The sequence below is a fragment of the Lepus europaeus genome, chromosome 23 (genome assembly GCF_033115175.1).
Source record: "Lepus europaeus isolate LE1 chromosome 23, mLepTim1.pri, whole genome shotgun sequence".
Taxonomy (NCBI): domain Eukaryota; kingdom Metazoa; phylum Chordata; class Mammalia; order Lagomorpha; family Leporidae; genus Lepus; species Lepus europaeus.
In genome coordinates, this window is record NC_084849.1 from 18,515,492 (window position 1) to 18,540,640 (window position 25,149).

The 25,149-nt window shown below is 43.1% G+C and overlaps 1 protein-coding gene across 1 annotated transcript in view; it reads right to left on the reverse strand.

Moving 5' to 3' along the window:
* Positions 1-25,149, reverse strand: part of PIWIL3 (piwi like RNA-mediated gene silencing 3) — a 52,698-nt gene that overhangs the window by 7,861 nt on the left and 19,688 nt on the right. The window contains exons 9-15 of the mRNA XM_062182314.1: positions 21,408-21,534; positions 21,079-21,196; positions 20,223-20,337; positions 17,285-17,364; positions 7,590-7,662; positions 1,203-1,403; positions 956-1,059 (exon numbers count right to left, since the gene is read on the reverse strand). Of these exons, the coding sequence (XP_062038298.1) occupies positions 956-1,059; positions 1,203-1,403; positions 7,590-7,662; positions 17,285-17,364; positions 20,223-20,337; positions 21,079-21,196; positions 21,408-21,534 (818 nt within the window). The remainder of the gene's footprint in view (positions 1-955; positions 1,060-1,202; positions 1,404-7,589; positions 7,663-17,284; positions 17,365-20,222; positions 20,338-21,078; positions 21,197-21,407; positions 21,535-25,149) is intronic.

The following is a 25,149-nucleotide window of genomic DNA, read 5'->3' on the forward strand; positions in this document are numbered from 1 at the left end:
GGAGGAATCTTTCTCTGAGGGGAGGAGAGAACTTCCACTTTGTTTATGGCCTTGTCTAAATAAGGTCAGAGTTTGTGAACTCAAGAGGCTTCCATGGCCTTGGCAGCCCATGACAAGAGCCTTGGGTGATTGCTGACATCATAAATAAGTGTCAATTGTTAAATCAACAACAGGAGTCACTGTGCACTTTCTCCTTATGTAGGATATCTGTTCTTAATGTGTTATACTATGCAAATTAACAGTAAAACTAGTATTCAAACAGTACTTTATATTTGGTGTGTCTGTGTGGGTGCAAACTGTTGAAATCTTTACTTAGTATATACTAAGTTGATTTTGTGTATATAAAGATAATTAAAAATGAATCTTAATGAAGAATGGGATGGGAGAGGGAGTAAGAGATGGGATGTGGGAGGGAGCTTATGGGGGGAAAAACTGCAATGATCCAAAAGTTGTACTTTCGAAATTTATATTAAGTAAAGGGAAAAATGTTTTGGGAGTATAACTTTGTCAAAAAAGTAACTTGTCCATCCAACCTGCAAACTTCTTTAGTTGTCAACAAGCATTAGTCCTATCTCTCCTCTTTGGTCCACAGACAACTACTAATTAACCAACGTTTGCCAAACTTTCCCACTTTGGCCAGCACTGTGGCATAGTGGGTAAAGCTGCTGCCTGCCATGTTGGCATCCAGTTGCAGACCCAGCTACTCCACTTCTGATCCAGCTCCTTGCTAATGCACCTGGGAAAACAGCTGAGGATAGCCCAAATCCCTGCACCCACATGAAAGACCTAGAAGCAGCTCCTGGATCTTGGCTTCAGATCGGCCCAGCTGTGGCCATTGTAATCATTTGGGGAGGGAACCAGCGCATGGAAGATCTGCTCTGCCTCTGTCTTCCTCTCTCTATATATAACTGTCTTTCAAATAAAATAAATAAATCTTAAAAAAAAACTTTCTCACCTTGTTAATTCTTGATTGGTGCTTGCCACAAATCCTGCAATTGACTTATGTCGATGTGCAATATCGTGGAAACAATCGATACCAACGAACATTGTTCTCTGCATCTTTTTTTTTAATTAAAAAAAGTGGTACATTGAGTTAGAACAGCATGAGTGCAAGTGAACCATTAAGCTAAAAAAAAAATGTAAATTTAATCTTACAGTTCACAACACACAAACCTAAGAGAAGGCAACCAAATCCTACGTACACTTATTTCCACCGTCCAGAGGGCTCCTCCCAGTTTGCAGTTTATCTGCTGAACGATCTTTGCGACAATGGTCATCAGAGTCTGAGGTTTCTCCAAGGTTCGTGCCACCACACACTGGCTTGGAATTGGACAGTCGATACACAGGTATTTTTTAATGTCGTCATATCTGTCTTTCTTGTCATTGGGTAGTACACAAACCACCTTGAAAGCAAACACAAAAATTTCCTAGGAATTGGCTTGAGGAGGCAACTGAGGTAGAGCACTCACAAACCTGCGTTTCTTATTAAGCAGATATTTCCGTCTTGAGAATGTGCGGCTACAAGATAGGCGATTTGGCAACGCACATCAACTGCTTGAATCTGCTCAATCATTTATTCTGGTTATTCATTTTCAGGAATCATATAGCTAACAAGGATGGGTTAAAAACAGACTGGGGGTCGTTCATTGTGGCATAGTGGGTTAATCTGCCTCCCGCAGTGCCAGCATCCAATATTGGAGTGTCTGTTCCAATCCTGACTGCTCTGCTTCTGATCCAGCTTCCTGCTAATGGACCGGGGGAGGCAGGGGATGATGGTTTGTGTGCCTGAGAACGCAGCAGGTGATGGTTCAAATGGAGCTCCAGGCTTCTGGCTTCAGCCTGGCCCAGCCCTGGCTGTTGCAGCCAGTTGGGGAATGAACCAGTGGATGATACGTCTGTCTCTCCCTCTCTTGCTTTTCTTACAAATAAATCAATGAATAAATCTTCAAAAAATGTAGACTGAGCAATAACATCACCAGGATAGTCACCATGTATAGGATGATTATTATATATAGGGCACTTGCCCAGTACCTGACTCAACCCAGTTCTCTCAACAGCCTACCACAGTGAGTACTATCATCCCCATTGCACCTCTGAGCAAACAAGCCTGATGTACAAGGTTTCAAACATCAGACAGGACCTCCAGTTGGACACTAACCAGCTAGGAGGAGTGCGCTCTACTTGGCTTGTTCCTGACCTTAATGGGCAAATCATCATTGCATTTGTGGCCTATGAGACCTGTATAAAGTTTTGGGCAGACATCTGCTCAGGAGAAGGGCCTTTTCATTCTCTGTGAGGGTTTTCTTTCTTCCACTAGAAAGGCTGAGCAATTTTATCAGGTGCATTATCTAGAGTGGTTAAGGGCAACATTCTTCCTGTAATTCATTGTACTGAACAGTTAGTCATTTATACTTTTTCTAAAAATAGTGCATTTCAAATTTTTGAATTGCTGGCATACTCATGCTATATTAATATTTCTTTAAGATTTGTTTAAAAGTCAGAATTACACAGAGAGAGGGACAGAGAGACATTGAGTGAGCTTCCATCGGCTGGTTTATTCCCCAAGTGGCTGCAGTGGCCAGAGCTAAGCCAGGAGCCAGGAGTTTCATCTGGGTCTCCTACATGGGTGGCAGGGGCCCAAGTACTCAGACCATCTTCTGCTGCTTTTCTCAGGCCATTAGCAAGAAGCTGGATCAAAAGTGGAACATCTGGGACATGAACCAGTGCCTATATGGGATGCCAGCACTGCAGACAGCAGCATTACCCACTAGGCCACACCACCAGCCCAATCCCTCAATATACATTTTTTACTCTGTAGTGAATGTATACTAAGAAAGCCTATTTGTTCCTGATATTATTTAGCCTGAGACCACTTTTCATTCTTCTTCAGTCTTGACCACTTGGAATTCAGTATTTTCAAAGAATCAGCTTTAAAATTGTGAGTTGTTTCCTATTTATTTTCTGCTTTTAATTTATCACTTTCATTTTCATTCTGTTTTATTTTAGTTTACTCTGTTCTCAGTGCATTAAAATTCAGAGTTTTTATTGCATTTAGAAAATGTATTCGCTAAGGGCTGTGAGGCCTCTCCCTCCCACAAATGATTTTCTGCTTCCTACAGGTTTGATATAGAGCACTTGCATGGTCTTGCAGTCCCATAGATATTTTCTCCATCATATAGGTCTTAGTTAGAAGTCCTTGTGTGTACACAGCTTCATAGTTCCTGACTCTAACATACTGATGTGATACAGTTCACTACTTACTAATGGTTTCTCCATACTCAGTGGAATGAATTAAAGACAGGCAATCCCCTCACTCAAAATACTTACACAAGTGCTTGCAAAAAGTTCCTAGTCTTTTGGGCACAGATTGCATGTGTGTGTGTGTGTGTGTGTAAGTTAACAGGATTAGCTTTTAAAGTTTTCTAAATACTATCTTTATCTTTTGAGCCCTGAGTTTTCTTAGAGTGGTAAACCAACACTGTCTTCTAAGATTTTAGCGTCTGAGTGGTACAGCCTGCCTCTCCCTGAGAAGAGCTAGACAAGCTGGCAGAAGGCACAGGAACACCTTTCAGGCGCAGCAAACCCAACCAGGCCATTGAGTATTGCAAGGTTATGATGGGAGAGAAGTGGGACCCAGACAGAAAACCACAGTCACTGAAGCTGTATCCGCCTACCACAGGAAAGGTGGCTGGGAGATTTATCCAAGAGTCTGACAGCCCCACAGAGGAAGAGGCATAGGAGCGGAAGAGCCAGGTCCTACAGCAAGGTCAGAGTGTTCAACTTAAATTTTGATAGCCTACTACTCCAAAACTAAACAAATGAGGTTGATCACACTGAGTGTTGACAAAGACAATTGGCTACTGGAATAGTCAAGTTGGCAGTGAATTTAAACCTGTGGGAAACTGGTTTTGGAAGACTGAGTAGCAGTATTTAATGACATTGAACCTTCTGCTTTCAGGTATAGCCCCAACAGGAATGCGTACACACGTACCTAAAAGGTGCATGTGCAAGAATATTTACATGAGTTCTATAAAAGCCAATGTAGGAACACCCCAAATTGTTCAGTGATATATTAAATTTAAAACAATGGAATACTAAATAAAGAAAATGAATGAACCCTGACTATATCCAGAGATGAACCTCAAGACTGAGAAAGAGACTCCCCACACTATGCAAATATGATTCTACTAAGATCAAGTTCAAAAACAAAAGGTGTCACCAAGCTACAGAATTGGGAGTCAAGGTAAGAGTTGTATTTGCAGGGTCGTGAGTGTGAAGGAGACAAACTGAGCACTAAATATAAGGAAGTAAAACATTTTACTGTGTTAAGAACCCTTAAGGGGTAAATGAGTAAAGAAATGAAGAATGTAGGGCCGGCGCCATGGCTCAATAGGCTAATCCTCCACTTGCGGCGCCGGCACACCGGGTTCTAGTCCCGGAAGGGGCATCAGATTCTGTCCCAGTTGCCCCTCTTCCAGGCCAGCTCTCTGCTGTGGCCCGGGAAGGCAGTGGAGGATGGCCCAAGTGCTTGGGCCCTGCACCTCATGGGAGACCAGGAGAAGCACCTGGCTCCTGGCTTCGGATCAGCAAGGTGCGCCGGCCACAGTGGCCATTGGAGGGTGAACCAATGGCAAAAGGAAGACCTTCCTCTCTGTCTCTCTATCTGTCCACTCTGTCAAAAATAAAAAATAAATAAATAAAAAGAATGTAAGAATTCTTCCTTACAGAAGAATCAGTTAGTAAACAAAGATGGAGTATTAAAAGCAGATAAAATATTTGCTAAATACCATACTAATAATTGTTTCAGGCAAGAATTAGCGAAGGTTAAAATTTAGTGAGTGAAACATCAGTGAGGAACAAGAAATCTGCATAGTCTCAAGGATCTTCTCACAAGAAATACATCAGTTACAAAGGGGAAACATGACTTTCATACAATGAAATCTACTAGACTTTTCCATAAACAAATGGTCAGAATTAACACAATCAGTTAAATCAATGTCACATGCCTCCTGATAGGACAGATTGAAAGAACCCAGCATCACTTCTGTGAGAAGGCATGACTTGAATCTCATTACGAAGACAAGGGAAGTTCCAATGAAGGGATGCTCTATGAAGTAGCTGGCTAACACACTTCCAAATGACCTAGGCCACAAAATTCCAAGAAAGACCAAAGGTACTCTCCAGATTCAAAGGAGATGATGGTGGAACACAATAGCAGGAATGGGACTCTCTGGTGATCTTCTCTGGTCATGCACACAAATACCTTCACACGAGCTAAGGAATCCAGAGATCACAGTGTGCGGTTATAGAAGAGCCAGGAAAGGTCCATGGAAAAAGGCAGGAAGGACAGTTCTACGTTATTTATGTTACAGGACAACAGGTCATGATAAAGAAAGCAGTCATCATAGGACTTTGCTTGAATCCTAACAGCAGGCCTGCTACAAAAAAATATTCTGCACAGTGAAACAATCTACAGAAAAAAAAATATGGAATTCAAGAAAGCACTTCTAAATCAAACATCTGATAAGGAGCTAATACCTAAAATGTGTAAGGAATTCAGATCAACAGCAAGAAAACAAGTAACCTGATTAAAACATGGGCAAAGGCCGGTGCCGTGGCTCAATAGGCTAATCCTCCGCCTGCGGTGCCGGCACACCGGGTTCTAGTCCCGGTCAGGGCGCCGGATTCTGTCCTGGTTGCCCCTCTTCCAGGCCAGCTCTCTGCTGTGGCCCGGGAGTGCAGTGGAGGATGGCCCAAGTGCTTGGGACCCGCACCCCATGGGAGACCAGGAGAAGCACCTGGCTCCTGCCTTCGGATCAGTGTGGTGCACCGGCCACAGCGGCCATTGGAGGGTGAACCAACGGGAAAGGAAGACCTTTCTCTCTGTCTCTCTCACTGTCCACTCTGCCTGTCAAAAAACAAAAACAAAAAAATGGACAAAAATCCAAAAATGCATTTTGTAAAAGATGATATACAAATGGTCAACAGATCTATGAAAAAATATTCATTATAACCATCAGGGAAATGCAAATCAGAACCACTCTGAAATATCACCTCGCTCCAGTTAGAACAGCTGTTATTAAAAAAAAAAAAAGACCAAAGATAACAAGTATTGGAAGGATGTGGAGAAAAGGAAACACTTGTATATTGTTGGTAGGAATGTAAATTACTACAGCCATTATGGGAAATAGTAGAGAGTTTCCTCAAGAAATTACAAGTAGAACTACAGAACAATCTAGCAATCCCACCACTGGTTAGATGCCCAAGGAAATGAAATCAGCATATTGGAGAGGTAATATGGAAAGAGGTACCTTCCATGTTCATTGCAGCATTAATTGCAACAACCAAGATTCTAGGTATCTGTCAATGGATAAATGATAAGGAATGTGTGTGTGTGTGTATGAGTGCATGTGTGTGGGTTTGTTAAGAAAGGTGAAATCCTATCATTTGTGATGCCACGGATGAACCCAAAGGACATTATATTAAGTGAAATTAGATAAACAAAGAAAAACAAATACCACACGATATCATTCACATGTGGGGGTCTATGGGAGTTGATCTACAGAAGTAGAAAGTAGAGTGGTATTTCTTACAGGTCAGAGTGGTCAGAGGGAAGGGAGTGGGAGAATTGTTGGTCAGAGGATAGGTCACTACAGTTAAGCAGGAGAACCAGTTCAAGTGATCTAGTGTACATCATGGTGACAAAAGTTAATGAGGATAGAATGTATCCTTGAAAAATACTAAGAATGGATGTTTAGCATTCTCATCACAAAATGATAATGGAGTTATTTCGTATACTAGTTACTTAACCATTCCACAATGTATTGACTTCAAATCATGTTGTTCAAAATATAATGTTTTGTATGTCAATGTAAAAAAAATAAATCTGGGTCAAATACTATGACATTTAATTCGAGAAAGAGTGTGGCTTACACTAGGTGTTCTTCAGAGAAGTCAACAAGGGTCCCGTGGTGCTGACTAAAAGGGGACGATCTATGCTTTATGTAACAGACAATAAGAAAAACATCTTGGTTTTTGTGATTAAGAAACAAAGACTTCCCCTCAAGGTCATCCTGGAGGAAGAACGAAAAATGGAAGATGGGTTAGATGAAAAGAACCCAAGGAACGGAAGAAAAAATACAGTATAATGACCACTTGGTCTAAGATGTGGGATAGAAGAGAATAAAGATTCTAAGAAAAATAAAAACTAGGAGAGGCCATAGACTTAGCAAGTCACAACTAAGGGTCAAATAATGAATATGTTGGTTACTCTAACCCGCATTACCTGCATGGTGTGTCTTCAACCTTATTTTTTATACTTCCAAGTTCTCAAGCCTGAGACGACTGACCTAAGATGGCAACACTGAGGAATACCAAACCCTGGAAGTCTGCATTCAGCGATACTGCAGAGATACATTTGCATTCCTTGGGTAATTTAGAAACTAATGGCAATGAAATACATGAAATTTGTATATCTTAAATAATTTTTTTTAAAAGGAAACCAATGGAACCATTCTGAATTCTACAATGCACACAAATGAAGTTTTGGGACAATCACTAAAGACTATACACATCAGGTAGACACTTACCATCTGTTTCTGGTTCAGGTCAAGTTTCTTTAACCTGGTTATATACGTCTCAAATTCATCAGTTATTATCTCCCTAGAAAACAACCATCATCTGTGTTCAAAAGGTAATAAAACCGTGAAACACAATAATCATTTATATTATATTTCATCTATGGTATGAAACCACATGGTAATATCTCAAAATAACCACTTCAGTTCAAAGTCTGTTTCTTTAAAGATTATTTATTTGAAAGGCAAAATTACACAGAGAGAGAGAGAGAGAGAAATATGAGAATCTTTTATCTACTGGTTCACTACCCAAACAGCTGCTAGGTCTCCCACGTGGGTAGCAGGGGCCCAAGCATTGAAGCCATCACCCACTGCCCTCCCATGCACATCAGCATGGAGCTGGGTCAGCAGCTGAGCAGCTGGGACTTGAACCTGCACTCTTACGGGATGCTGGCATCACAGACAGTGTGATGCCACTGCACCAAAATGCTCGCCCCAAGGGTTTGTTTAAGACAATAAACATACTTCTGATTTCTGATTCCCTTTCCAGGAACACAGCAGTCAACCTCTCTGTCCTAACAAGACAGAAGTCTAAAAACTGCAAAACAACCGTTCCTGTAGGCTCCCTGAAAGAGGCGGGGACGCAGGGCAACTGCTGCCCTCAAGAATGAAGTACAGACAGGCAAACCCAACCAAATCCAAAATCTCCCAGAGGAACAGGGTTGGATATTTAAAAACAAAGTCAAAATGGTAATTGAAGACTCTATGGAGGCTCAGTGTAGACAACCGACAGTCCTGGGGTGCGGGCAGGGCCACCCTCAGGAGTTCCGTTGGGTTCTCTCACAGGTAGTGTCAGGTTAATTCTCCAGTGCTTCCAGCAGGGGGAGGAAGAGAACCTAGAGCACTGTGCTTGCCAACAAAGCCTGCCCTGAGGAGAACCAAGACACAAAGCCTAACCTTCTGGGCATCACCAGAAGGAAGGGAAAGTGGCTCCAGTCGACTCTAGCCTTCCACCAGGGAGACAGGAAGTACCCAGCTGCGCTCCAGTTTAGCCCTCATGTCGTGCCCCAGGGAGAGAAAAAACTTAAAAAACACTTGTGAAATTCACAGTCCAGAGGTATACACTCATCAGGAGAATAAGACCTCACAACAGAGCCCCGCAACACCCCCTTTTCTCAACAGCTTGCCCCCACATGGCTAAAAACCTGTTACAACAGATCCTTATGCCCAATACATCATATATGGCCATCAAGAAAAGACTCAAAAGGCACACCAAAGGCAAAAATCACCCTAACCAGACATGGTAGGGATGTAGGAATGATCCAACGAGACACTTAGCACAGCGCTGATGAATCGGCTCGGGCTGCTATGGATTTTTAAAAGAAAAACTTAAAGCACGTTTAACAGAATTTACTGGGGCAGAGAGTGGCTCGCACATCAGGAAAACAACTGGCAACAGAAGAGGTTCAGAAAACTTTGCTTTGCAATGGAGGCAGGTGACATTTATGGATGGAACGTGGACATGAGGCACAGAAACAGCACGATGGGTAACGGTTCATTTGAACACTGACCAGTCGGCAGTCTGTGACCGACTGAAGTTCAACTGCTCGTAATGAAACCATATGGCCAAGTTCATCTTTGGATGTGTTTCCACAGCAAGTTAGGTTGCAGTCTACTCCACAGGGATTCAAGTGCTGAGGTAGCTTTGGGTCAAATTTAGTTTAATGAAGTAAGATAAATCAGACAGCAAGAACAAAACAAGCAGAGAAACAGAGATCTTGAAAAATAAAAAAAATAATAAAAATCAAAAATATTGTAATAGAATGAAGAATGCATTTGATGGTTTAAGAACAAATCTGAGCTTAAGGATCTCTTGAGAAGTATCTGAGTATCAAGGAGAATAAAGACTGAAAATAAACCGAACCATGGAGACTATGGGACTATAACAGGTGTAACACGGACGTTGTGGAAATAGCAACAGGAGATGAGAAAGGAACAGGAGAATTATTTGAAACAATCATGACTGAGAATTCCCTTAAATTAACATCAGACACCAAATCACAGCCTAACAGGATGAGTGCCTAGGGAGCTACTCGTAAACACAGCATATTCAAACTACAGAAAACCCAAACATGGGGAAAATCCCAGAAGATGACAGAGGATTAAAACATCTCCCCTTTAGAGTAACAAGGGTAAGAGTAATGTCCAACTTCTCCTCGGACACCAGGCAAGTGAGAGTGACATCAAATGTTTTCAATTTGAGGAAAAACAAAACCCCATTGACCTAAAATCCTGTACTCTCAAAAGTTATCCTTCAAAAGTAAAGGCGAATTAAGGACTTTCTCAAACAAATAAAAATTGAGGGAACTTGATGCCAGAACCTTGTCTTGTAAGAAGTGTTACAACAACTTCTTTGGGGTCTGGTGTGTGGCCCATGGGGTTAAGCAATCACCTGATACACTGGCATCCCCTATGAGCACCGGTTCAAGTCCTGGCTGCTCCTCTCTCAATCCAGCTCCCTGCTAATGGCCTGGGAAAGCAGCAGATGATGGTCCAAGTACTTGACACACATTTGAGGGATGAAACAGTAATTAGAAGATCTCTTGCTATCTCTACCTCTCTGTCATTCTGTCTTTAGAGAGAAAGAAAATAATGCAGGTTAGAAACTCAGATCTAGGCCGGCGCAGTGGCTTAACAGGCTAATCCTCTGCCTTGCGGCGCTGGCACACCGGGTTCTAGTCCTGCTAGGGGCACCGGATTCTGTCCTGGTTGCCCCTCTTCCAGGCCAGCTCTCTGCTATGGCCTGGGAGTGCAGTGGAGGATGGCCCAAGTCTTTGGGCCCTACACCCGCAGGGAGACCAGGAGAAGCACCTGGCTCCTGGCTTCGGATCAGCACAACGCACTGGCCACAGTGCAGTGGCCATTGGAGGGTGAACCAATGGCAAAAAGGAAGACCTTTCTCTTTGTCTCTCTCTCACTGTCCACTCTGCCTGGCCAAAAAAAAAAAAATCCTGTAAAATACAAAGGCATACATAGATTCAAAATAAATGGAGGGAAAAATTATCATGTTAATACTACTCAAAGAAAGCAAGATAAGCTATATTAATTTCAGGCAAAGCAGACTCTAAAACAAGCAGAATTACCAGAAGGGTATTACATAGTACTAAAGGAGTTGATCCTCTAGGAAGACTCAAAAGTCCTTCATGTATATGGACCTACCAACAGAGCACCACACTACATAAGGCAAAAACCCAATAGAATTGAAAGGAGACCTAGATGAATACATTATCATACTTGAGTACTTAAACAGCCTTCTACCTTTTTTTTTTTTTTTTTTTTTGACAGGCAGGTTCACCCCCCAAATGGCCACCATGGCCGGCACGAAGCCAGGAAGGAGCCAGGTGTTTCCTCCTGGTCTCCCATGCGGGTGCAGGGCCCAAGGACCTGGGCCATCCTCCACTGCACTCCCAGGCCACAGCAGAGAGCTGGACTGGAAGAGGAGCAACCGGGACAGAACCGGTGCCCCAACTGGGACTAGAACCCAGGGTGCCATCACCACAGGCAGAGGATTAGCCTAGTGAGCTGCGACGCCGGCCTCTTAGCCTTCTATCAGAGATTGACAGATTCAGCAGGCAGAAAGCCAGTAAAGACAAAGCTGAATTCAACATGCCACCAACTGGACATGGTCAACATCAGTAGATGACCTCACCCAACAACAGAAGAGCACATAGTCTCAAGTTCACACGGAACACTCAGCAAGACAGTCCACATTCTGGGTCATAAAATACACCTGAACAAGTTCAAAACCATCAAAGTCGTGTACTGCCCCTCCTGGGATATTAAGGAATTAAACAAGAAATGAGTAACAGAAAGATAACTGAAAACTCCTACAATAAATTAACCAATACAGGAGTATTGGAAATTATACAGGAGTCAAAGAGGAAGCTTCCAGAGAATATTAAAAAATATTTTAAATAAAAATTAAAATACAACTTAGGAAAATTTGTGGGATACAGCAGTGTTTTGGAGGGTGTATAGTATTGAATACATGTTAAAAAAAGAAGAAAGATCTCAAAATCAACAATCTAAGTTTCCACCTTAGGAAACCAGAAGAACAAATGAATTCCAAGGCACAAAGAAAAGAAAGTAGAACAGAAGTCAATGAAATTAAGAACGCAAAGTCAATCAATGAGAAAAAATTGAACAAATTGAAATAGTTGTTTGAAAAGAGCAATTGAAAACTAGCCAAGCTAAGAAAAACATACACAAATTGCTCATTAGAAAAGAGAGGAGGCCGGCGCCGCGGCTCACTAGGCTAATCCTCCGCCTTGCGGCGCTGGCACACCGGGTTCTAGTCCCGGTCGGGGCACCGATCCTGTCCCGGTTGCCCCTCTTCCAGGCCAGCTCTCTGCTGTGGCCAGGGAGTGCAGTGGAGGATGGCCCAAGTGCTTGGGCTCTGCACCCCATGGGAGACCAGGAGAAGCACCTGGCTCCTGCCATCGGATCAGCGCGGTGCGCCGGCCGCAGCGCGCTACCACGGCGGCCATTGGAGGGTGAACCAACGGGAAAGGAAGACCTTTCTCTCTCTCTCTCTGTCCACTCTGCCTGTCAAAAAAAAAAAAAAAAGAGGAGTCATCACTACATATCCCATTGACATTAAAAGGATAAAAAGAAATATCAGGAAAAAAAAATCTATGTTCACCATCCAAGTGGGATTTATACTAAGTGTGTAATCCATACATCAAATAGGTTAAAAAAAAAAACAAAAAAACCCATAAACCCTATTATCATATCAATAGATGCAGAAAAATCATTTGACAAAAATCCAACACTTACTTATGACCAAAAAATACTCTCAGGAAGCTAGTAGAGAACTTCCTTACCTCAAAACCAGAATATCTACAAGAAATCTACAGTTCACATCATACTTAAGAGTGAAAAACTTAGATTTCCCACTAACAACAACATAATGTAAGATATCCCATCAATACTTTTTTTTTTCATGATTTTATTTATTTGACAGGTAGGGTTACAGACAGTGAGAGAGAGCGAGAGTGACAGAGAGAAAGGTCTTCCTTCCATTGGTTCACTCCCCAAATGGCCGCAACGGCCAGAGCCACGCTGATCTGAATCCATGAGGCAGGTGCCTCCTCCTGGGGAGGGGCCCATGGACTCGAGCCATCCTCCACTGCCTTCCTGGGCCACAGCAGAGAGCTGGACTGGAAGAGGAACAACTGGGACTGGAACCTGGTGCCCATATGGGATGCTGGTGCTGCAGGCAGAGGATTAGCCAGGTGAGCCACGGTGCTGGCTCCCCGCCACTACTCTTTATGGTACTAAAAGTCCTTATTAATGTTGCTGTACAAGAAAATGAAAGAATTAGATTAGGAAAGAATAAAATTCTTTGTTTACAGATGACATGATTATTTATGTAGAAAATCTGAAGTAATAAACAAAAAACTGGAATAAGTGAGGTTGCAAGTTTTAACATAAACATATGAAAATGTATTGCTTTCCCAAACAGTGAAAAAGTATGGAATTGAAACTACTAATTTACATTAGTACCTCCCTCCTAAATGAAGTGTTTCTTTATAAATCTAGTACTTTAGTGTAAATATAAGTCTAACAAAATGTGTAGGAAAGAAGTCAAAGAACCAAAGAAATGAAGAGGTATTCCATGTTCACAGACAGACACTCAATACCTACAAGATCCAAGTCCTTACTAACATAATCTACAGATTCAATTGTTTTGTGAGTTGTACATTGTTTCGTAAATGTTAAACTAATTCTAAGATTTTTAAAGGGATGGGTATGTGGCATGGTGGTTAAGACACCACTAGAGACGCCTGCATCCTGTATCAGAGTGCCTAGATTAAAGTTCATATCTGCTTCTAGTTCCAGCTTCCTGTTAATGTGCATTCTGGAGGGCAGTGGGTAATGGCTCAAGTACTTAGGTCTCTGTTACCCATAAGGAAGCCCTGGATTGAATTCTGGGCTCCTGATTTTGGCCTGGCCCAACTCCAACTATCGTGGGCATTTGGGGAATAAGCCAGGGGATGAAAGATCTGTCTCTGTCTTTAAATAAAAATGAATTTAAGGGTCAGGTGCTGTGGCATAGCAGGTAAAACAGCTGCCTGCAGTGCCGGCATCCCATATGGGTGCCTATTCAAGTCCTGGGTGCTCCACTTCCAATCCAGCTCTCTGCTATGGCCTGGGAAAGCAGTTGAAGATGGTCTAAGTCCTTGGGCCCCTGTACCCACATGGGAGATTGCAAGAAGCTCCTGGCTCCTGGCTTTGGATTGGCCCAGCTCCAGCTGTTGTGGTCATCTGGGGACTGAGCCAGTGGATGGAAGATTTCTCTCTCACTCTCTCTGCCTCTATGTAACTCTGCCTTTCAAATAAATCTTTAAAATAACAAATTTAAAAATTACAAAGAATCAAAAGACAGAGTGACCAACACAATACTGAAAGAGAAGAAAGGTGGAAGACTGGATTAGCTAGCCTCAAGATTTACTAGTGAACTACAGTTATCAGTGCTGGTGAAGGAACAAATAGATTGGTGAAGCAGAATAGAGAATCTAGAAATAGATCCACATAAATAGTCAACTGGTCCTTGACAGAAGAACAAAAGCAATCCAATGGAGTAAAGACAGTCTTGCAACAAATGATCCTAGAATAACTGGACATTCGTATTCACAAAAATTGCATAAGTTGTGGACCTTATACCCTTCACAAAATGTAATTCAAAAGGCTGCAATATGAAATGCAAATCTATACAACTTTTTTTTTTTTTGGACAGGTAGAGTTAGACAGTGAGAGAGAGACAGAGAGAAAGGCCTTCCTTCTGTTGGTTCACCCCTGAAATAGCCACTACAGCTGGCGCGCTGCACCAATCGGAAGCCAGGAGCCAGGTGCTTCCTCCTGGTCTCCCATGAGGGTGCAGGGCCCAAGCACTTGGGCCATCCTCCAGTGCTTTCCCGGGCCACAGCAGAGAGTTGGACTGGAAGAGGACAGAACTGGGACAGAATCCTGTGCCTCAATCGGGACTAGAACCTGGGGTGCCGGCACTGCAGGTGGAGGATTAGCCAAGTCTATACAACTCTTAAAAGGCAGCATAGAAGAAAACCTGGGTGATCTTGGGTATGGTGAAGATTTTTGGTAACACTGTGAAGGGTATGATTTTGAAGTAATGTATAAGCTGAATTTCCTTAAAATTAAAGAATTCTGCTCTGTGAAGGACACTGTCAAGAGGATAAGACTACAAGTAACAGAACTGAAGAAAATATTTGAAGATGACGCACTGGATAAAGAACCATTACCCAACATATACAAAGGATTCTTAAAACTCAACAAGAAGAAAACAACCCAATATAAAAATGATCCAAAGACCCTACCAAACACCTCACAAAGATTCATAAGGGTACTTCAAAAATTCATGGAAAAGTGGGATTTTAAAGAAAGTTTATTTTGTTGTGAAAACATTAGTTTTCATAATATACATTTCCACAAACTTTTTGAATATACCTCATATGCACAATCGTTCTAGAGTACTCTTGTACATTTGCAGGCAAGTACACAAAAAGACGGGGCCAGCATCTGGTGTGGCAGCTTATGCTGCTTGGATGCCCATATCCCCTGCTGAAGTGCCTGGTTTGAGTCCCGCCTACTCTGCTTCTGATCCAACTTCCTGCTAATACAGTGCTGGGAGACAGTAGGTGATGGCTCAAGTACTTGGTTTCCTGTCACTCACCTTGGAGGCCCAGATGGAGTTTCAGGTTCCTGATTTTGGCCTGGCCCACCCCTGTCTGCTGTGGCCATTTGCAGAGTGAATCAGCAGATGGAAGATGTCTTTGTCTCTATTTTTAAATTTTATTTTAATTGAAAAAGTTATTTTTTTAAAAGAGCACAATAAAAGATACTCTACATCATATTAGGAAAATGTAAATTAAAACAAATTACTATGGCATCCCTATTAGATTGGCCAAATTGCAGAACACAGACAACACCAACTGCAGGCGTGGATGTGGGGCAATAGGAACGCTCATTTGGTGCAGGTGGGAACGTAAAACTCTACAGCTATTTTGGAAGAGAGTTTGGGGATATTTCTTACAAAACTTAAAATTTTTAAAAAGATTTGTTTATGTTTATTTATGTGAAAGTCAGACTTACAGAGAGGCAGAAGCAGAGAGGGAGGTCTTCCATCCGTTGGTTCATTACCCAGATGGCTGCAACAGCTGGAGTTCCGCCAATCCAAAGCCAGGAGCTTCTTCTGGGTCTCCCGTGCAGATGCAGGGGGCCAAGGACTTGGGCCATCTTCCACTGCTTTCCCAGGCCATAGCAGAGAGCTGGATCGGAAGTGCAACAGCTGGAACTTGAACTGGCGCCCATATGGGATGCCGGCAATGCAGGCGGCAGCTTTACCCACTATGCCAAAGCTCTGGTCCCTTAATATACTCTTAACCATGTAATTCAGCAATCACATTCCTTGCTATTTATACAAATGAAATGAAAACTTGCATCTACAGAAAAATCTATGCACAGATACTTAAAGCTCCTTTATTCATAACTGCCAAAATTGAAGCAGCCAAGATATCCTTCAGAAAATGAATGGATTTGGGGCTGGAGCTGTAGTGCAGTAAGTTAAGCCTCTGCTTGTGATGCTGACATCCCATATGGGTGCTGGTTTGAGTCCTGGTTGCTTCATTTCCCACCTGGCTACCTGCTAATGGCTTGGGAAGATCTCCCAAGCGCTTGGGCCTCTGCACCTGCACGGGGACCTGGAAGAAGTTCCTGGCTCCTGGCTTTGGATCAGCACAGCTCTGACTGCTGCAGCCATTTGGGGGAGTGAACTAGCAGATGGAAGACCTCTTTCTCTCTCCTCTAATTCTCTCAAATAAATAAATCTTTTTTAAAAATAAAGTGAAGGCCGGCACCATGGCTCACTTTGCTAATCCTCCGCCTGTGGCGCCGGCACCCTGGGTTCTAGTCCCGGTTGCTCCTCTTCCAGTCCAGCTATTTGCTGTGGCCCAGGAGGGCAGTGGAGGATGGCCCAAGTGGAGGATGGTTCCTGCACTTGCATGGGAGACCGGGAGGAAGTACCCGGCTCCTGGCTTCGGATCAGCACAGTGCCGGCCGTACCGGCCATTTGGGGAGTGAATCAACGAAAGGAAGACCTTTCTCTCTGGCTGTCTAATTCTGCCTGGCAAAAAAAAAAGGGGGGGGGGGCAGCGCTGTGGCACAGTGGGATAACGCCCTGGCCTGAAATCCCATATGGACGCCAGTTCTAGTCCCAGCAGTTCCTCTTCCCATCTAGCTCTCTGCTGTGGCCTGGTATAGCAGTAGAAGATGGCCCAAGTCCTTGGGCCCCTGCACCTATGTGGGAGACCTAGAAGAAGCTCCTGGCTCCTGGCTTCGGATTGGTGCAGCTCCAGCTGTTGTGGCCAATTGGGGAGTGAACCGTCGGATGAAAGACCTCTCTCTCTCTGCCTCTCCTCTCTGTGTGTAATTCTGACTTTCAAATAAATAAATCTTTAAAAAAAAAAATGAAGTGAAAGGATAAATGAACTGTAGACTATCCAGATGGACTTTTTTTTAGTGCTAAATAGAAGTGAGCTCTCAAGCCATGAAGAGTCATGGAGCAACCTGAAATGCACATTAGTAAGTGAACACTGCCACTCTGGAAAGGCTACATACTGTATGATTCCAACTGCATGAGGTTCCTGAAAAGGCAAAACTGTGGGTTGGACTGGTGGTGGTGGGAAGGACTGGTGAGCTCAAACACAGATTTCTGGAGCAGTGACAATGTGCTGTGAGGTGCCATAAGGATGGGAAACACGCCGTGTGTATGCATCCCAATCTGAAGGATGGACAACAGCAATAGTGGACCCCAGTGTTGACCGTGGACCTCAGGTGATAACGTCAGTGCAGATTCATCAGTTGTAAATGAGTTCATCTGATCTGCAATGAACCTGGAGGTCATGCATGGGTGTGAAGGGAGTATATGGGAAATATCTTTGCATTTTTATTACTATTGCTTTGAACCTAAAACTTTTCAAAGTAAAAGAAATCTCTTTTAAAGGAAATCTGAGGCCAGCCTGGCGGCTCACTAGGCTAATCCTCCGCCTGCGGCGCCGGCATCCAGGGTTCTAGTCCCAGTCAGGGCGCCAGATTCTGTCCCGGTTGCTCCTCTTCCAGGCCAGCTCTCTGCTGTGGCCCAGGAGTGCAGTGGAGGATGGCCCAGATCCTTGGGCCCTGCACCCCATGGGAGACCAGGAGAAGCACCTGGCTCCTGGCTTCGGGTCAGCGTGGTGCACCAGCTGCAGCAGCAATTGGGGGGTGAACCAATGGAAAAGGAAGACCTTTCTCTCTCTCTCTCTCTCTCTCTCTCTCTCACTGTCCACTCTGCCTGTCAAAAATAAATGAATAAATAAATAAAATTAAAAAACAAAAAGGAAATCTGAATACCAGAAATGTGATTGGGAACCAGTTCTTGACATCCTGTCAAGTTGCTAACTCTGATGCCTGCTTCCATAGGTAGCCTGATAGCCACAAAGCATGTGTCACAGAAGCCTGCCTTGATTACACATTTTCAGGGTCTTGATAAAGACAATAACCAATACCTAAAACTGAGTATTTCCATTCCTCCATTTCCTTATTGTTGATTGATTCTCAAGTTGGAGTTAATTTCTGCTGTACTTACTTGTTTGGTTCTCTTATGGTCATGCCCATGTCAGGTGCAATTTTATTTAGAATACTTAGTAACTTATCAGCTGCTTCACTGCATCTTGTCGAATACATTAGTGTCCACTGATTCACTGTTTCCACACTAAGCATCCGGGTTCTTGTTGCTCTCATCCACTCTGCTTGGTTTCTTATGGCTTCAAACTGGCAAAGAATTACAAGATGCAGTCAAAATGTTATCCTTTAAAGGTCAACATTATCCAAGGTCCTCTTTATTGTAAATTTGCACTATTTCCTATTGAAATAGTACAATTTTAAGTAATAGCTGAATTGCATATTTTTGTTCATATATATGTATGGAGATATATATCATCTCATTTATATGTGGAGATTTATATATATATATCTCATAGAATATATATGAGACTGGAATTCTATTATAGGTTATAAAAAATTTTTAGTTGAGGGGTGGGCATTTGGCCTAGCAGTTAAGACGCCAGCTGGGATGCCCGAGCGAGTCCTGGCTCTGTCCCAGACTCCTTATTTGCTAATTCACATCTTGAGAGGCAGTGGTGATGCTCAAGTAGTTGGTTCCTTGCCACCCATAGGATATTTACATGGAGTTCCCAGACCCTGGCTTTAGCCTGGCCCAGCCCTAGCTGTTGTAGGCATTTGGGGAGTGAACCAGTGGATAGGAGTTCTGTTTCTTTGCCTCTTAGACAATAAAAAAATGTAGAATTTATGGAACTGGGATGGGTCTAGACCTTTAGGTTCTTAAAACTCAATGAAGGCACTGACCGAGTAGGTACTGGAGCCTCAGTTTGAGTCCTGGATGTTCTGCTTCCGATCCAGCTCCCTACTAATGTGCCTGGGAAAACAGAAGATGGTCCAACGCTTGGGCCCCTGCCACCATGTGGGAGAGCCAAATGGGGCTGCAGACTCCAGATTTCCACCTGGTCCTGTCCTGGCCTTTGTGGCCATTTGGGTAGTGGATCAGTGGATTGAAGATCTATCTCTGTAATTCTGCCTTTCAAATAAACTTTTTTAAATAAAAAAAAAAGGCCTAATGTAAACAATAAAGTGAAACTAGACATTTTTCCAGCAAGAAACACCAACTAACTTCCAGGTAGGGTCTCTTCACCCACCAGATTTTGTCTTGCTCTTGCATCATCTTACAAATGTCTGCTGCACTTACTGCTACCGCATTGCCTCTGGACCTCTTCTGCTCCTGGGGGCTGCCTGATTCATGACTCATTGTTTGCTCAAATGAACTCTTTGATTTTTAAACTTTTTAAAAAATATTTATTTTTATTTTATTTGAGAGGCGGAGTTAGAGAGAGAGACAGACAGAAAGAGAGAGAGAGAGAGAGAGAGAGAGAGAGGCAGGTAGAGACCAAGAAGGGGATCTTCCATCTGCTGGTTCACTCCCCAAATGGCTGCAATGGCCAGAGCTGGACCTGTCTGAAGCCAGGATCCAGGAGCTTCTTCCCTGTCTCCCACATGGGTGCAGAGGCCCAAGGACTTGGGCCATCTTCTGCTGCTTTCTCAGGCATATTAGTAGGGAGGTTGATTGGAAGTGGAACAGCCAGGATTGAACCAGTGCCCACATAGGATGCTGGTGCTATGGGCAGCGGCTTTATCCAATATGCCACCGTGCCGACCCCCAAATGAACTCTAAGATTTGCTTTGTCTCAAGTTTTTCTTTCAACCTTGGTTCCTCTGGATTATTTTGATTCTGAGATATCTCTTTGGAAGGTCCATCTTCCAAATCGACTCCTAATACCAGGAAGAAATGTCTGTGATATTAACTAGATAAAGACACAATCCAGAGCCCTTCATGTACATTTTCACTGAATGCTTGCTTCTTCTCTCATACAGAATAAAGTCGTAATCTGCTGAGAGGTGGTTTTGGTGTTATGCTTTCTTTGACCCCGCCAGGACATGACAATGTTGACACGGTCTTACCCATCCTCTGGGCTGGTGGACTTTGACTTCATTCATAACTCTTCCTTTGAATGTCAAGAAGTTGCTGTCAAACTGCAGATCCCAGAGTTGAAGCTCATTTTGTACAGTCTTATCACTGGAAAGGAAAATATTTCCAACAGGATCAAACCAAAGAAAATAGGCAAACGCCAGTTATTCATTTGTTGAACATAGGGCACTTAATTTTCCTCTAACCCAAAGTTCAGGATTGCTTTGTCCTCAATCATTATTGAGACACTGTCGAGAAGCTCCCTGGATCTCTGAAATTATCTTGTCTTGACTCTCATGTGTGTACAGGCAACTCACAGCCCTTTGTCTCAGTCTCCCCCAGCCCTCCCTTGGCCTCATAACATCACAGTGACCAAAAAATTAGAGTTACTCTTCCCAAAATCCTATTTTATTCTCAGATTTTTTTCTTTTAATTCTTGAAAGGTAGAGATAGGCAGAAACACAGAGGGACATCGCTCTCATCTACTAGTTCACTTCCCAAATGCCTACTGGACCTGGGGCTGGGCCATGCCATAGCTAGGAGCCAAGAAATCCATCCAGGCCTCCCATGGGGTAACAGGGACCCAAGTGCTTGAACCATCACCTGCTGCTTCCTAGGGTGTGCGTTAGAAGGAAGCTGGGATTGGGAATGGAGCCAAAACTTGAATGCAGGCACTCTGATATAGGATGCAGGCACCCCAAGTAGCATCTGAACTTCTGAGCCAAATACCAGTCCCTGCAACTGTCATTTTCTGATGGAAGAATCTGAGGTACCATAGGACATACAAGGGTCTCACTGTGTTCAATATTATACACATAGAGATAAACTAAAAAAAAAATCAGCACTCACTTTTGTACAGCATTCATGAATTTTCTCAGTTTTTCCTGTCTTCTTTGTGGATCCAAACGTGTATATGAGGCCAAGTCCCTCATGATTCTCGAGTTTTTACGCATTGGATCTGTTAGACCTTTAAAAAAATCCCAAAAGATACAGCTGCGCCAATAATAAGTCTGTATTAGAGAAGACTGAACTATGGTATCTAGTTGACCATCATCAACCCAGGGAATACAACTGTGGGTCATACAGAGTTCTTTACATAGCTCATTCTTCTCCATCATAATTACATCTGAATTTCAAGAGAAGTTGTCTTCTAGAGAGACCACATAAATTAGCAATACCTGTGAGGTAGCACAGCTCAGGGACCAGCAGTATAGGGTCACGTGGTATATCTTGCTGGCCCTTTTTCCATTTTCCTTGGCTGCTCAGCAGTGGCTGATTTAAGTCAGTGATACATTCTCTGTAACGCTGCCCAAGAGAAGGAAGACCACCAAGACTGTCAGCAAAACCATAGTAATGTCACATAAATAGGGACAAAAGCACCCATGCTGGCTCATATGGAGGCCCTGAGGCATGCTGATGGTATTGTCTCCCCTAGCCTAAGAATGCATTATAAATACTTTTAATTCTGATGTCCCAGAGAGATCTTCATTTTTTTTCTTATAAGCATGCATGATCAAAGAGCAGGACTTCCACGAAACATTGCACTGGAGCCATTGTGTTACTTAACAATAACAAAAACTTTTGTATATGTAGGAGTGAGAGACTCTCAAAGTAGTTCTTACCATTCTCGCCTTTAAAATTCTTGAATCATATTGAAAGACTTTAAGGTTTTCATTTATGTGAAAGGCAGAGAGAGATGATCCATTTTCTGTCTGATGGTTTACTCCCCAAATGGTTGCAACAGCCAGGGCTGCTTCAGGGCCAAGCCAGGAGCCTAGGATTCTATCCAGGTCTCCCAGGTGGATGACAGAGGCCTCAAGGAATTGGGCCATCTTCTGCTTTTCCAGGGAGCTAGAACTGCCAGGATGCAAACTGGTGCTCCTATAGGATGTCAGCATAGCAGGTGGTGGCTTAACAACGCTGGACACCTTATTGAAAACTTTTGACAGGATCCCCTTCCATAATGGAGGATGGCCAAGACCTCTTTTTAATATTGCCATTACAGGTCTCTCCCCAATATCCCTCCTATATTGTCTCCCCTCATCTTAGTGTTTGTTTCTAGTAGGAAAAGTCATTTTCAAAGACATCATGGAGAGAAATTTCTACACTTACAGTGTAATTCTTGAGCAACTCAGTGCCTTTTCTTCTCCAACATGAAGTGGTGACTCTTTATAGATCCTTCTATGCTGTTAGTTAAATGGTCCAGCCAGTGGTAACTTGGTCACATGAATTCTGGCATCATGTTGCCTTTTAAACATCAGAGAACTTCCGATCCATTGTCCATGGTTCTGTTACCTTGAGCTAGGCTACTATGTTCAGTTAGTGTTATATTGTTTCAGATTATGTGTATTTTCCCTTAAGGTGGTCTGTAGTTACTGAAGAGGTATCTGGGACTTAACCCCATATCCCCATCTTTCAGCCTTCTCATGGTAAGAGCTTGGAAAGATATTTCTCTATGTGGTAGAATCACAGCAACATTGCCCAGGACTCACCACCACTCCTACACCCTGTCTGTCAAAGCCTTGGGTTGTGCTGTTCTTCCTTTAGGGGTCTCTGTAAATCATACTTCTCATTTTTACAGTCTTCACACAATACCCTATAAAGCCCCTTACAACATCAACTTCCAAGAGGAAAAAAAAAAAATCAATTCTGTTGTTTCTATTTGATCATTAGACTTCTTTTGAAGTCCAGGTTCAAACTTCTCATGACCCATGGCATGAGTTCAGCGACTTTTCTAGATCTCATGACAACCCAACATGTGAACTGTTGCTTCTTATTAGACTGAATTCCCACTAGAGCAGCTCTGAATAATTATTTCAAGTCTTACAGCAGAATATTCATTTTATTCAAGTGTATTTGCAGAGACCATTTTCTTTTTCTTTTTTTTTTTTACACCCAAGACCCTTACCTGTGAACACACACCAGGAAAACAGTTTGCCTCATTATGCCAAATTCTTCCCAACTCCACTGCTCTGGGTTGCTAACATGCACAAATGAGCTATTACACCCTATATGTGAACAACTAATAAGCACCAGGCATGGCTTGAGGCATGAGAGATATTACAAAGAACAAAAACAATGCTGTTCTATCCCTCTTGAAACTCATTATCTATTGGGGAGAGGAGCAATAAAATAACCACCCCAACATGTGGCTACAAATTGGGATATCCGTGATGAAAAAGCAATTATATAACAAAGTAATATTAATTGATCTCAAGGATGTCTGGGATGGTTGATAGGTTGGAGTCTGTATGTGTGTGCTGAGGGTTGGGAATTGTTTGGATATCCACAATAGCTCTACTGATTCAATAATCCTTGAGACAGAATTTATGGAACACACAAATATCATCCCAGATATAAGAATCAGCACACATAAATTTAGGAGGTGGTGGTCCTTACCTTGTTTGCATCCCAAGCTTGTATTTCAAGGCAAGCCACAATCACTTGTCCAAAATATCATTAATTCCTATCTACTCTATGCCTTCAAACTATGTTGACAGATCTCTAACCCTGGTAAACCCAACTGTGTGTTTCATGCCTGAAACCGACCACTAAATCCTCCTAACCAGTTCCATGGTTAGTCTTTACCATAATTTAAAATGAGTATTAAAATTCTCTGGTATGTTTCCTCTCCCATTCAAAATAACCCACTATTTAAGATTTTTTAAAAATTTATTTGACAGAGTTACATACAGTGAGAGAGAGAGAGAGAGAGAGAGAGAGAGAGAGAAAGGTCTTCCTTCCGTTGGTTCACTCCCCAAATGGCTGCAGTGGCTGGAGCTGCACTGATCCAAAGCCAGGAGCCAGGTGCCTCCTCCTGGTCTTCCATGGGGGTGCAGGAGCCCAAGCACTTGGGCCATCCTCCACTGCCTTCCTGGGCCACAGCAGAGAGCTGGACTGGAAGAGGAGCAACTGGGACTAGAACCGGTGCCCATATGGGATGCTGGCACCACAGGCAGAGGATTAACCTATGTGCCATGGCGCCAGCCCCACAAACCCACTATCTTACACTTTCTCCTCTCAAATATCCTTTATGCTCCTGCCCTCCTCCCACCAAGTCAGCCTTGCTTCATACTGAGAAATAGGAGACTTCAGACAGGAGCTCCCTCATCTTGCACCTGCCATCGATCTGCCTCCCTGGAGGCACGCTCTTTATTAGCCCTCTCAATAATACAGGGTAGAGGACTTCTCCAGAGGAAGGATTTATAGTCTCCTAATTGAGCTGAATTTTAGCCTCTTCTCATTTTGGGATTATTGCTCCTGCCATTAACCCAATAGAATCTCTTTGCATTCTGTGTTACTAATTTCTCACTCTATTAGATGATTTTCTGCCAGGATACAGAGGCAGGTTAGAGTTTTCAGTAACCTTTAAAGGTCTTCTCAGAAGGAGGTGGCTTCTCAAAGTGGGAAGAAGCCATTTCCTGCTGGAGCCCCGTCTTGACTGCCCTTCCCAACAATGCCCCTTTTCAACATCAAGCAACCATAGAGATCATCGCTCAATCCCCCATAACAGATGTTAGGGTCCATACTTCTTGAGAGGGGCATTTGAGGAGTCAGATAGGTTAATAGGCAGTCAGGATGGTTCCAGTGAAATTTGGGGTATAGAGTACTTGCTTCCCCCCAAAAGGTTATCTTTAACAAGATCAAAATGTCTACACTCCTTCCTAAGGAATTTCCAAATTTGCCATGAGAATAGCAAAGGAATGTGACTTCTTCCTCCTGGGCTCACAGTTTATTGTGAAAACAAGTTACCGAACCCACCCTTCTGGATGGCTTTTTTCTTTTATTGTGAGCAAGCCAGACAGGATACAGGATTGTAAATCAGGTCTTTTGTTGGGTTTGTCCCCACCTTATACTGACAGTTTCTTCACCACGATTGTACTTAGAAACCTCACTACCACCAGCACGTTGGGTTTTGCC